General features: G+C 30.7%; 1 protein-coding gene across 2 annotated transcripts in view; it reads left to right on the forward strand.

The window, feature by feature from the left end:
- The window catches only part of LOC131847642 (transcription factor kayak), a 40,028-nt gene that overhangs the window by 1,838 nt on the left and 23,811 nt on the right, over window positions 1-14,379 (forward strand). The window contains exon 1 of one of the 2 annotated variants that reach the window (XM_059197261.1): window positions 7,961-8,233. The exons of the other annotated variant lie outside the window; for it this stretch is intronic. Coding sequence (XP_059053244.1) covers window positions 8,132-8,233 — 102 coding nt within the window. The 5' untranslated portion in view covers window positions 7,961-8,131. Of the gene's footprint in view, window positions 1-7,960; window positions 8,234-14,379 lie in introns of those variants that run through there. 2 annotated transcript variants of the gene reach the window in all.

Below are 14,379 nucleotides of genomic sequence, written 5' to 3' on the forward strand. Positions count from 1 at the left end.
GGCACAAAACTTGGGACCCCCACTCCTGCATTTTGAAATTAATTTATCATTAGAAATATTTCTCTCTTCTATTTTAATAAAATTAATATAAATTATTATATAGTTCACACATTTACATATTTTTATAATATATCTATACTGTTAGGTGGCAGGTATGATTTTTGATTAATTCTTGCTTTATTCAATTAAAAAAAAAATGCAGGTTAAAATAGGTACCTACTTATATTAATTTACATACTGGTCATCAGTAATTGAAAATAATATTTTTTTCCAGAATTATCTCTTATTTATGACAATAAAATTCCTGAATGTGAATCTAGTACAAAATAAATTAATTCTTAAGCAGAAATTGTGTCACACAATTTTAAGAATGAAATATCTTTTACATTGGTGTAGTGTAGACTAAAATAAAATAATTATTCCAAGTAAACGTAATCTATTTTTTTATAAATTATAATAGAATAGTGTTGCAGAGTTCTATACCTATATATGTCACCCTTGTCTACCATTATATAGACAGAATCAAATTAATATGTAATGCACCTCTCTAATTCTGTAAAAACAAAGCACATTATGGGCTTAACATGAATTTGTAGCAGGAAAACGGCATGTAGTGCCGGTGGCCGCGGTCGGCGCTGACGTCAGTGGTTCGAGGAAAACTCGCGGTAGTGGGCCCACGCGCCGAACAGACCAATAAGTAGCACCACACTAATATGTATCTATGTATACATATTACTGAGTTGTTTGGTCAAGTAATTGTGAATTATTACCGTAATGCTGAGAAAGGGTATCGGAATGACTTTCAGATATATATGCATGTATATCTGTAATGTAGAGTAACCAAATACGTATGTAATTTCATCAAAAATCTAGATGTATGTGTTTTTATGAAATAACTTCGAATAGAAAGAGGTTCTTTGTTCAACTCTTGACTGAAAAAATCCACTTAGGAATATGAACGCCATTATCTTTTTTCACTTTCGAATATACCTATTCCGTAATAATAAAGTAAAATGTGTAAGTCTTCGAATCCAAAAGGTCTAATAACGCTAACGGGCTAACATTTACTAATATTATTCATTTGTAATATATTATTATTTTTATATAAGGCCAATAAGGAGGTACCAATATTTATTAAAATTAATAATATATTTTTATATATTTTTTATATAAAGAAATGGCACATGAATTACACCACCAAATAATTAAAATATCGTAATTTTAAAACATTAAAACCTGAAAGGGAGGATTAGAGGTCGAAAGTAACTAGTAAGTAGCCTAAGTTCGATAGGTGTTGTATGTGATAGTAAACATCATTTTGTTTTACTTCTTTACTGACATATATTCAGATAAAAAATATGAAAAGAACATGCACAGCTTCCTCCTCAATATCTCCGAAATTTCTGTAATATATTATTAATAATTACAGTTGATTGAGGCTCAATATGTAAGAATCTAAAACAAGAAAAATGTTTTAATGATTTTTTAAAAGTGATACGAGTTAAAACCTCGTACAGAATTTAATATGTTTTTAATAAATACAGTTTAATGAAGTTTAGTCTTCCGTATAGATAACAAACTATTTGATTTTTACTCATTATAATTATGGTATATTAATTAGACAGACTTGTAAAACTATTTCATAGGTTATATTTGTATATATATAGATATTTCGAGAAATTTTCCTCTATACTAAATTATTTTCGGGAATCACCAACCTTGAATACTGCTTTTCCTGTATTAATCTAGTATTCTTCGTATTTAGTGAGTGTTTACTTATAGATAAGAACTGATGTCACAAACTACTCAGTATGGTAGTTAGATATATGTTGAATGTTTTGAAAAATGCTTAGTGGTGTAATTTAAATTTTCAGGCATCTTTTCTATTGCATTTATTTTTTATGGTACATAAATCCGCTACTCTGTTCCATTTTACGTTGGTGCAATCGGAAACTTCGTATTACGTAAATTATGGATCTCCAATTGAAATAGTACTAATAAATACATAAATATTTATAGATAATAAAAGCTCTTAAAACATTTTCTGTGATACAGTATCGATTTTAAAGCTTGTGTTTATTAATGTCATCTGTCAATGGCCAGTGTTCTTATTTTTTTTATATCTTAAAAATATATTTACTTTATAAATTTTAAATTAAAAAAAACAATATAGCAATAGCTGCCACACGCAATGCCATCTAGTCCCAATCTAAGCAGTGCTTGTTATATTTACTAAACGACTGATAGAAGTAGGTACACAAAGCCTTAAACTTTTTACTTGATTTTTAAAATTCTAAGTACATATTAATACACATGGATAACACCCAGACCTATACAAATCATCATACCCATAGATACAAATGTTAGTCATGTGTGAGGAATCGAACCGGCGACCACTGAAAGCATAGTGGTGTGCTAAACCGCTGGACCACCGAGACCTTGAAATAAGTGTTTCTACCCCTCTCATTCCCAAATTACGTACCTTCGTAAAAGTTATTCAGTTTAATGAATGGATACCTACGAATGGGACAAACGACCAAGGAGAATAGCTATCTACGTTGGTCGTTTGTCCCATTATAACATAAGGGTTAAGTTATTCAACAGTAATATGCAGGTATTTTAAAGGAATGTAATGAGTAGGTTGTGGTCCACATTGTGGAATCACCTTCCAGTAATGGTATTTCCGAATGGATAAAATTGAAACCTTCAAGAAAAGAGTTTATTCCTTGTTGAAAGGCCGGCAACGCACTTGCAATTCCCCTGGTGCTTATGGATTACGGTAATGACTTACCATCAGGTGAGGCATAAGCTCGTTTGTCCCTTGTGTTAATAAAATGGTTGGTCTTTGGTGTGTGTACCTGTATTAATCGAAAACATGAAAAGTATCGTAACACGAAAAGTAATAGTAATTCTATGAACTACTTTAATTATGATTGATTAATGAAATATAACTATACAATATTAGTGGAATTCAAGATAAACACTCAACACAGTGAATCATTCAGGGTATAGTTCAAGGGTACACACATTACCCCAGCGTGGCACGCGAGCTAACGCTTCCAGTAGTTTGACCCTTATTTCTGAGAACCGTTCTCGGTTCTACGATTTGCGATCACTATCAAATAAATTATGTTGTCATACTATCGATCACCTGGTTATATGAAAGTTTTGTGTTAATGTATACCGAATACTAATTCCAATATATGTTGAAGGTAGAAAAACACCGCGGATTTATTTGCACTGCACGCGATGTCATTAACTTTCGTTCCCTCGGGAATTATCATAAACCCTTTTTTTGGATTACGAATATTTATAAAGTAATGAATAAATAAAATAGAGAGTAGACTGTATATTTCGAAAAGAAAGGAATTATTGTAAAGGGCAGGAGACATACGATTTGGCTGTGGGAAGAATGTCTTCTACACTCCGAAGACCCAAAAAAGTAAGACCAAACTTACTCACCTTTGTTCAGGAAAATCCCGATGTTGTTGATTGTCCGATTGTTGTTGAACATACAGTTTAGTGACCACGCACTCGAGAGTACACTCTCGAGTGCGTGGCCACTAAACTGTATTAAACTAAATGTATTTTCATAAAAAACAATGATATTACATCAATTAAATCAATAATTATCTTGTTTTAAAATAGTTACTTTTTATTCCACTTTTTATTTTCAATTGTTTTTTTATTCTATATTCGAAATTTAAGTGGCCACATGTTTTCGTTTGTGGGCAGTATTACCAAGCGATCTTTGCTCCAGTAAGCAAGCCGGTAATACAACCTGCTTAGACAAAGGAAGTTCAGAATACGGCTGATAAAGGTGTTCACCTTTATTAGCCTGTATAATGTTATAATATAATAATAATATGGATCTTTATATAAAATGTCAATTATAATAATGATAATACCGCTAGGTTTAAATTAATTAACAAATAAAAATACAATGTCAAAAAACAAAAATTAACCCTGTAATAAAATGACTAAAACTATTAATTAATTAGTTTATAGATATTACTAAACATTCCATATTATGTTATCGTTTCATTAAGTACACTTAAATATTGATAAATAATTATTTAATTAATTATTCTTTTGCGTCTCTATGACCTCTTCTTTACCCCACTTACAAGATATGTGAATTTGTTAACACTTTCTTAACTTACACGTTAGAAACATTTTCCTTTTGAATGTATCATTCTATATATGTTTAAAAATATGATATATTCTATATCACATTAAACCGAAAAGATAGAATAACACTAAAAAATGCCCTATATCTTTGTTACGTAATATCTTAATGTATTTAAATTAGGCAAAATAATACTGAAACTAATTCGGAGGACGAAAATTTTTATGTCAGTCGGTTAGGTTAAGGTTAGGTGAAATAAAGCAGTGAATTTACTTCATTCATTTTATTACCACTTATCATCATGTGGACTTTCAGCTTATTTGACATTACTGTTATATAAAAAATTTAATCGGTTGCAAAGTTACACTGTTGGAGTTCCGTTCTTTTCGGTTTAAAACGAAAAGGGAAAATTGAAAATCTTGTAAGACAACTCGAGTTACGAAAACATGTTTAATTAATGATATAATATATGACTTGTGTTTATATTCTAATGAAGGAATATAATGTCATTTTGGTATGCGAATACTGGCATTCTTCATCGATAATATCACGTTTAGAAGTTGGCGCAACAATAAAACTATGTCTTATCAATTAGATTGGAGATCTTACAGTAAATAAGAAATGATCTCATGAAATACCACACTATGTGGATAAAAATAGTATTTACATCATTACAGTTTCAGTAGGTATGTTAATTACCTCTTTATATCAGTTTTTAGGGGTAACCATTTGCCAAAGTATACTATGCAATATGCATGAAATATAATTATGTTACAAACATACTTTTTCTAATGTTTATCTGCCTTATTTAGTAAATGCATTTATTATTTGACCGTACCACAAGATAATTGCACGGAATTATAACAATAGTAATTGAATATTTTTTATTTGATAGAATAATTAAGTATTAGACTAGTACATAACAAGTACAAGTGTATATAATGGAATATTATTTTGGGGAAAAGCGGCAGATATTAAAAATACATATATTCATATTACAAAAACGTGCCATTTGAGCGATCTACTGTATGAAGAGTCGTGACTCATTGAGAGAGAAATTCAAAGAGGCAAATATTCTCACCGTTGCTTCTCAATTTATATATTCAAATATCCTATATGTTCATAAAAATCTTGACTTATTTCCAAAAAACAGCAATATTCATAATATTAATACTAGATTTAAAGACAAACTTGCTGTCCCCAAGTATCGTTTAGAAAAAGTCAATAGGTCTTTTATGGGAATAGGTATAAAAATTTACAAAAACATACCAAAGGATATATTGGAATTACCCTTAAATAAATTCGAAACATCTGTTAAATCATATTTACTGAGCAAGGCCTATTACTCACTAAACGATTACTTGAATGACGAGCGTGCATGGCAATAGTTTTCATGTTCGGGATTTTCATCTAATGTTAGACATATCATTGTAAATAAACTGGCTTTTAAAAAAAAAGTAATTCAATTGAGTTTCTTGCCAGTTCTTCTCAATTGAATCTATATACCGAACTGGACGGTAGGGAAAAAAATTATAATGTAAAAACTTGACGTTCATAAGCGGCTAAAATGTCCTACATGAATAAATGATTTTTAAATTTTGAATTTTAGAATAATGTAATTTTTTGTTTAAAAGAGATACCAACAAAAACAAATAAAAAATTATATTTAAGTAATGTTAAGCGGTTTATTTTTATTAGTATTACATATTATACGTTATAATCTATTAAAATATTAATTAGTCACATGAATCATTCATGTGACTAATTAATACCTTATAAAACATACTTTCTTTTGTAACTGAAATGGTAAACAAGCCGATATTTCACTTGATGGTGACTAGCAACCGTCGACTATGTGTAACGATTCTGGGGAATGCCACGTACTCTGTAATTTCACTGTCTTCACATACACACATCTCATCTTTCAACCACCGAGCTGCTTGGCGGCTAAAATAAATGAGATAGAGGTACTTAGACGACTTTGTACAAAGTCGCTACTTTTGATCTATTTTCATTAAACCTTTTTATGGTTTGAAAAAAATTGTCATTGGTTAAATACCTACATATAAGGAAAATAAGAATATAAATAACTTTTATCATGTTGTGAATCTTCATTTTTTGTAAATAATTTCTCGTTATCGATAACACGACCGGCGTAAAAATTATACAATCATCTATCAGTGACTCTACCCGTTCTTTATCTACAGACGGCGTGTTTGTTACGGACCATACAGGTGTGCCTTATTACCTAACTGATTTATATGTTATTGATGACGTGTTATGGTATTATATACTAGAAAATAAAGTTCTATCAGTATCCTGTTATTCCTCTTGTCCTTTACTTCCTCGAGCCTCGTTTTCCTCATTATATTGCTATGATCCAGCAGTTACAATTACATTCTGTTTATTTCTCTATTCTGAACCAATCTTTGGCATCAGGCAGGGCGTCATAGTATCTCCTGACCGTTTGCTACGGTCTACGGCCACTTGGACGTTTGTCATTTACCCTGCCAGTAACATAACTGATCCATGCATAAATAATTTTCACTAGTATTGTACGGAGACTTAAAGGAGGCTCTGGTTTACATATTATTGGTAAATTGTAAAGTTTGTGCATCTAGTGGACTAATTACCCGATCTAACAGAAATCTTGTTCAAAGTTTTCAAAGAGAATCAAATAGTAAGTGATATCGAACTTACTTACGTGATATTTTTATTACCTAATGAAGTGCTCTATTTGCATTTTATGCATAATTTTCTTTCACTATGGGAAAAAAGGATCGAATGAATGAATGATTGTTATACATTAATAAATACCTAATGTTAATGACAAAATTTGAATAAGTAGTAAACAAGTAACTTGAACAATAAATTAAAGTTGTTATATTAAAACTGCATGCCTATACATTTTTGTAATAATAGAATGTTTTCTTGTACAAGTCAATGTTCTATTTTATTAAGTTTTTGCTAACCTTATACATATAGTGGTGGTTGGCAAATGAACCACCATTTTGCGTTGTTTATTTCAGTTTTAACTAAATCTCGGAGATTTAGCGGTTTAACAGACCGCTTTACTCCCCTATGTTGCGACTTTGATTCCACGCGCGCATTTTGTTTTTATGAGTATGATTGTTTGTATGTATGTTATTACAAACAAATAGGATCACGTTCCTTAAGATTTTCATATCATTGTCTAAGTAAAATTAAGAAAAGTAGGTATAAGGAATCGTAAGAGTATTGAGAATCCTTTGTGGTATTAATATTAATTCGGTTCCCTTGTCAATCATTGTTATGTAATTTAGTCTTAATTTAAACTATATAGGTAGGTACATAACCATTGTACAGTGCCTACATAGATTAAGTAGTTGCACTACATTATTATGCTTTATGTCTTTACAATATGTATAAAATGATTCATTTTTAGTCGCCTAACCATGTATTATCGGACCCTATTTATTATATTCTGGTTGTCAACTTATGAAGATGCTCAGTTAGTGTTAATTTAATTATATAATCAAAGTAACTAATCATAAATTTCAAGTAAAAATGTTCTAATGATTCTAAATTTTTGGCAGCATCCCAGCTATAAATTCATAATTGTAAAAATATTTTCCAAACTGTCATGTAGAAGGAATTCTTCGATTCATTGGAATTTGAAGTTTTCATCAAGAAAAACAACAAGTATTTGGCTCGGTGGACAAATTGTTGGAATACTTGGCGACATACGACGTTTTGTTATCAAGCGTGTATTCGCGCGTGCGCGGTACAGTTGCCCGCCATCCTACAAAACCGGCCATCAGCGACCTAACTGACTCAGTCTGATATAAAACATTCTAGGTGTATGTTCGTCCATAGTTGATAGAACTCATCGTATGAGTCATACTCTTATCACAGTGAATGACAAGCGGTTCCTGAATTTCGCGAACTTTTTTTCATAGTGTACTTTAATTTATTGGTCCATTTGGATTATTTTTTGAACGGTTGTTGTGAAAACCAGCCTTCATGTCTCAGTTGGTGCCATACTACCTCAACGGTGAGCAAGACGACAGTCTAATGTTCGCTACCATGTTCGAGTACCATACAGACGAATATAACAAGCCAGTGGTGAGTTTCTAACGTTTAATTTTTAATAACATTAATACACAGGATTATTTTTGTATAGCATACAAACTTCGTAATAACTTTCGCTTTCTCTCGATTTCGTAGTTTCACAATATTTTGTTAGATTACCGTATATAATACTTTTTCTTTTATTATTTTCTGATCTCATGATTATTTCGTTTTTAAATTTATGCTAAAATTATTAATCATAAATTGGAACATATGGTGTTCATTTCTCACGTAACTAGTAAAATGGGATGTTGTAATTTTTTTATAATTTCACAAAAATTTCATTTATCATATTATTAAATAATTCTTAGTTAAAGAATAAATTATTTCGAAATATGTATTATGCAATGTATAATATTTGATACGACGATCATGTTTATGCTTAGTTCACTGATGCTAACATTTTTACTAGGTGTGCAGGTACCTCGTAATCTGTGACTGAAATAAATACAATTTTATAATTATTGTTATATTATTGGCGCATATTAGATATATTTTGATTAATCAGACGTAAATAAAATAAAAGTCAATTAATAGATCCGAATTGTTGTAAGGTTCTCATTAAGTCCGATAGATGGAGTTGGTGGTTACAATATCATTATCTGCGTTGCTGTTGATATCAATTTGTAGGAGTACACATACATACATATGTTGTGATATACATTTAACAGAGTTACATTACATTACTATATCTTTGAAATAATTATAGATGGAAAATAATATATTTGTGTAAGCTGTAAATAACATTTTTTGTTAACTCAATAAGTTAACAAAAAATGTTATTTACATCTCACACAAACATTTCTCGTAAATCCAGTTTACTATATTATTGTACGAATTCATTAAACCAGTGTATTTGGAATCTTCCTCGAAAACTTAATTTTATGACGTCACCACCAATCGCGCTATCAGATGACGTCATGGTATGACGTCATCCGCGCCCCTCCACTTGGCCGCTGCCGCTCGGCCGATTGGAGTTCCACGAACTCGCAAGCAAAACATCATATTACCTGTGCCAGATGTTTTGTATACTTACATTTGAATATGTAATGGTTTAAAAGATGAAAGGTTTAAATTTTTTGTAAAATAATATTTCTATCAATATTTCTATCTAATATTCTGTAACGAGATTAAGAAACCTATAATTAAAAGTTCAGGCCCTAAATTAACGCAATGATTTTGATCTAGCTTGTACAGTTTAGTTGCAAATTTTGTTTTTATTTTTAATAACACACTATACATACTATTACATCTTGTGTTGTGCCTACTATTGAAGTCTTACAATGTTTATTATTTATTATTAATAATATACATTATATTATGACCTAATATTATTTAGACTTATATTTATAATGACAGCACCATTTTTGGCTGGTTATTTAGAAAAAATCTACCTTAAACTTGTAAACAAAAATAGTTTCTAGGCATTCGAGTTCTCGACTTTTCTCGAGCTTGAAGAGGAATATGTATAACCTACTTTAATGGAAACAATGGATTACCTTTTATTTTTCCTCATTGTTAAGTTGTCAACAAGTCTTCACGTTATGGGCTTTACCAGTTATACATATAATACAACAACACATACGAATATCCCGACTTTATTCCTATCGTGTTTTGTATAATACCACAAGCTTAATAATATAATGCATTTACTCAAATTACAACATTTAAAAATTCGACTTTAAAACAAAACTATATACAGTGAATCTTAGTTAAAAGTAGGAATTTTTTTAGTTACTACCGTCCATTATTAAGTATAATATCCGGAAATTTATGGCCTTGCATATATATATATATGGAAACCATGTGTGTAATACAGAAAAATAGTAAATTTTGTAAATGTACGTACAATTTTTTTTTAATCTATATTAAGTAATGTCTCCTTTTCATGATTAAGGTCTTAACAATATAATATAATTTGAAGTGAAGATAGATTGTATCACTAGTATGGACATGTCTTCTATATATAAAAGAAGGCAGACAATGTCATAGATAAAATCTAGTTTCGTAAATACTTAAATTGGAATTGCTCAGTCTCAGGGTAACGACTCCAAAGACTGGAGCATCGTGTAACGAAATAGTAAAATCGTGATTTTAAATTGATTATTCTATTCAAAGTGTTCACTACTTCTAGTCCACGTGGTAGAAATAAGATTAGGTCATGTGATTCATAATTTTTTTAATAATCCACACATTATTTCAACTATTTTTTAAACAATTGGTACTGTATAGATGCTTTATTTATTATCATCAATAGGGGGCGGGTACAAACGTAAATGCAGGTGATGTCGCACGCACAGCTAACTTGAACTAAATGTAATTAATTGCACATGTAATAATGACACATTTTAGTCGTATGATTAGTTCGCCAGCGTCACGGATTTTTCCTATGAACCGGTTGGACATTTTAACGCTTGGACGTGCTTCCACTCACGAAGTTTAAAAAAATCAGGATAAAATATTTAAACATATATGTAAACAAGTTTATCAATATATAGACGTCACTAAGCCACAAAGTTGTTTACTTTCAAAAACGTTACTAATCCAATACATGAATGGACTCCTTGGGTTAATCCAGATTCCAGTAGGCATTGCAATTTATGTAAGACTACTATTAGTATCTAGACCGAATAATTATTAACGAAATATGTATTTTTATTAATATAGATATATCTTCTTATTGTAATTATGTAGGTTCTAGAACAACTGATCTTTAAGGATCTGATAAACGAGGCTATCAATTGCGCAATAGCACAACCGGATTTGTCGGCTGCCGTCGACGACGGTGGCGCGGCGCACGCGCAACCTTTGCGAGGCGAAACATCAAGTCCGGCTGACTTGACCTACATCGCGCTTGTGAAATTTCTCCAGCGCTGCGTACTACCAAGAACTAACTTCTGGGGAATCCCAATCTGTTGTAAAATAGCGCTTTACCTGGTTTCTTACTACAAGGTTTAATGATTTCCTAAATTTCAGTTTTTTTCTTTGTGCGGAGAATAAAAGGTGAATAAATTATTAAGAAAAGCAATTAATTGTCAGGCAGTTATATTATGTCAACAATATTATTGTCTATCTCAATTGTATAGAGTAATAAGTGCTAATGATTAACCTTGTGGACTTGAGCAGATGGTTTCTATTGACCGACACCTATTTAATAACCCAACTAATGTAGCCAATGAGAGCCGGATGTGCATAATTTAGTCTATTTCGTATGTACGAGAATAAGCGAAGACAAGAACTGTAGATATTTTCATAAAAAAACATACGGTGTTTTGAACTATGCAAGTACATATGTTTATTGTTGGGAATACGAGATTATACGTTCTCATCATAGCTCACGCGAAACTGGTTCGGTGTATACCACGTTTGGTACATGTGTTAGGTAATTTGAATAGCGTATTCGAAGAATAAAATTACTCATCGTGTCGTATCGGATCGGAAGTAAACAATTTGTAAGAACATGTGGTAATTTTCATATAAAATCCTCATTTGTATAAAATAAACCTATAAAATCTGATTTAGCGATTTGCAGAATTCTAGATAGAACTTTATCTATGATTACTTTTTAAGTGATTTACGATATATGTATAGAATTGGGCCGTTGACAAAAATTCTAAGAATGCTCACTGCTATGAAACTTTGATATAGGTAAAAATTACAACCGCAAACCTGTGTCTCTGTCATGACGTCATGTATAACGTATGTACTAGCGAACGTGGTGATTTTCGCGTCCACCGCATTGTTTAATAGTAAAATGCATGAAGACCTTAAGTTGAGTGCAGTAGCTCGAGACATATGACTAAAGGAGGGTTTAAAATAAAGTTGCACACTCCTAACAATAAAGAAGAAAGTAACTAATATTTCTCTTAAAGATAATTAACCGATGTTATCCATCGTGGACCAACATTTAGTCAGGTAAATCACGTTTTACCATACTCAGTATTCTTTTTATTGCTTATCTATGTTTATTTATGATCTTGAAAGGTGCTCACAACCCTCTAACTCACAGATAGTAAGGGCACAAAATAAAGCTGTTGTAGACGTTTAAATAGCTGCTTTTACCGACCACCAATCTGTCTTGTGACGGCTGACATGGACAAAAAAGGCAAAAAGTTAAACGGTCTATGTGACAGGCATGCTACAGTATCTTTATTGTAGAAAACACATTGTTACCTGATTGTTGAAGACACTATTTCAAATGCTCCTGCACTGTTGTCTCTTTGTCACATCTTAACCACCCACGGTGGCTGTATAATGTTTTGCAACTTTCGCTTGATAGTGAATGTATATTATACCACATAGTAATTCTATTATTCTATAAGCTAGTTCTTTAAGTGCATATTTATATCAACTAAATAAAATCCTAGCAGTTAGTGGCCAATTATCATATTCATTGGGTTTTGTATTTAATATGTGAAATATTTATTCTTATAGTAAAGTAGTAAAACTGTAGTCACCTTTTTATAAGGTGTTTCCTCTTATTCTTACTAATTGTTTATTTCCAATGCTTCATTTATTTTTGCGAAATTTATATGTTTTTAAGATTTATATAATTTGTTATTTTAAATGGAAATATGAGTTGGAAGTTTATTCTGTATTGTGTTATTATTTCTCTACATTAGGTAATAAAAGTCAAATAAAATAATAATATGAATATGACCATTCATTACGTTATTAAAACATTATAATTAAAATAACCACAATTTAACGCTAAACTGTATTTATAAAGTAGATGTAATGTAATCAACAGGAAAAGAACATTCATGAAGAAATATAGCTGTCGTTATATTAACATAATAATGTTGTTTAGTCTTATAAAACGTACTGATGGATAAAATCGTGTTCTATATAAAAATAACTACTTCCTATTTGTTCATAGAAGTATTTTTATTTAGAAGTATTTCATAAAATCGAAAGAACAATAAAGGGTTATTGTTTAACAGTAAAATATAATATGTAAATATATTTTTACTTTTAATATTATTATCGTATATTATAATTAAAGTAATTCTCATTTGTATAATCGTAAGTTAAAGGTATTTAGAATATTATCAGGGTAGGCGCTCGAAATTATGTCTCCGCGGTAATATATTAGGTAGGTTTGCTGATAGCTGGATAACGTAGCCGAAAAATCGTCTGCGATTGACATAATTCCAATTGTTCCCGTTCTCATAAGAGTACGTGCATATAATTCCTTTGAAACAAAAAAAAATCATGTCTGTTGAACTATAAAAACACGATCAATGTTAGAATTCTAAGAACCGTTACAATAGCATTTTGCCAATATTTGTGATAATTCCAAGTCGTTATGCTTTGTTGTGTGTAGCTGTCGGCTTTGCCCAATGGTCTAAAATCTATTGTCTCAATAGCAACACTATCATATAACAATATGAAGCCATAAAATTTGAAAATGGTAATGCTTGTTATTTACCACAGATATTTCTATAGTGCTTTTTAGTTTTAATGGGATGTTGGAAACGATCTGTATTAAACAATTGCCTCTGCTTCTGGTGAGTTCGGGAATTCCGTTAAAGATCTCGAGTTCACATTGAATGAGTCATATCTCAGTTGCCATACACCCTACGGTATTTTGTCGGACATTCATAACATTCCTTTCTTTTATCGAAGACGATTAAGCATAGCTTATTATTTAATATTTTGACAGTAGTACAATAAATGTTAATGAATAATTATTATTTATATTATAGGTATGGAATTAATTTTCTTTGTTTTACAAAGTAATAATTATACCACGATTAGCTAGTTTTACAACAGCTGCTCAGTCCTTGTACCAGTTATGGGCAAAGTCGTGCTTACAGCTTTAAAGATTACTGACATTTTCTATGTTTCCGCCTTGATTGCCTTATTAAAGGATGTCATACTTGGAGTGCATTCGCACGTGCATTGTACGAGTCTCATTGTTATTGTATTATTATAATCAAGACATTCGTGACCCACATTACCGACTTCATTTGTTCATCGGTATTGCTATGAATGTTCAACATAATGATAAATCTATTTAAATGTTTCTTATATTCTGTATATTATCCATATTTTATCACTGAATATGATAGTTATAATACAATTAAAAACTAATAATATTATTAGAAGGTAGTCAGTTAGATTATAAAGAATTTAAA

Source organism: Achroia grisella, unplaced genomic scaffold (assembly GCF_030625045.1).
Source record: "Achroia grisella isolate CSIRO2021 unplaced genomic scaffold, CSIRO_AGI_Agris_v1 utg540, whole genome shotgun sequence".
NCBI lineage: Eukaryota > Metazoa > Arthropoda > Insecta > Lepidoptera > Pyralidae > Achroia > Achroia grisella.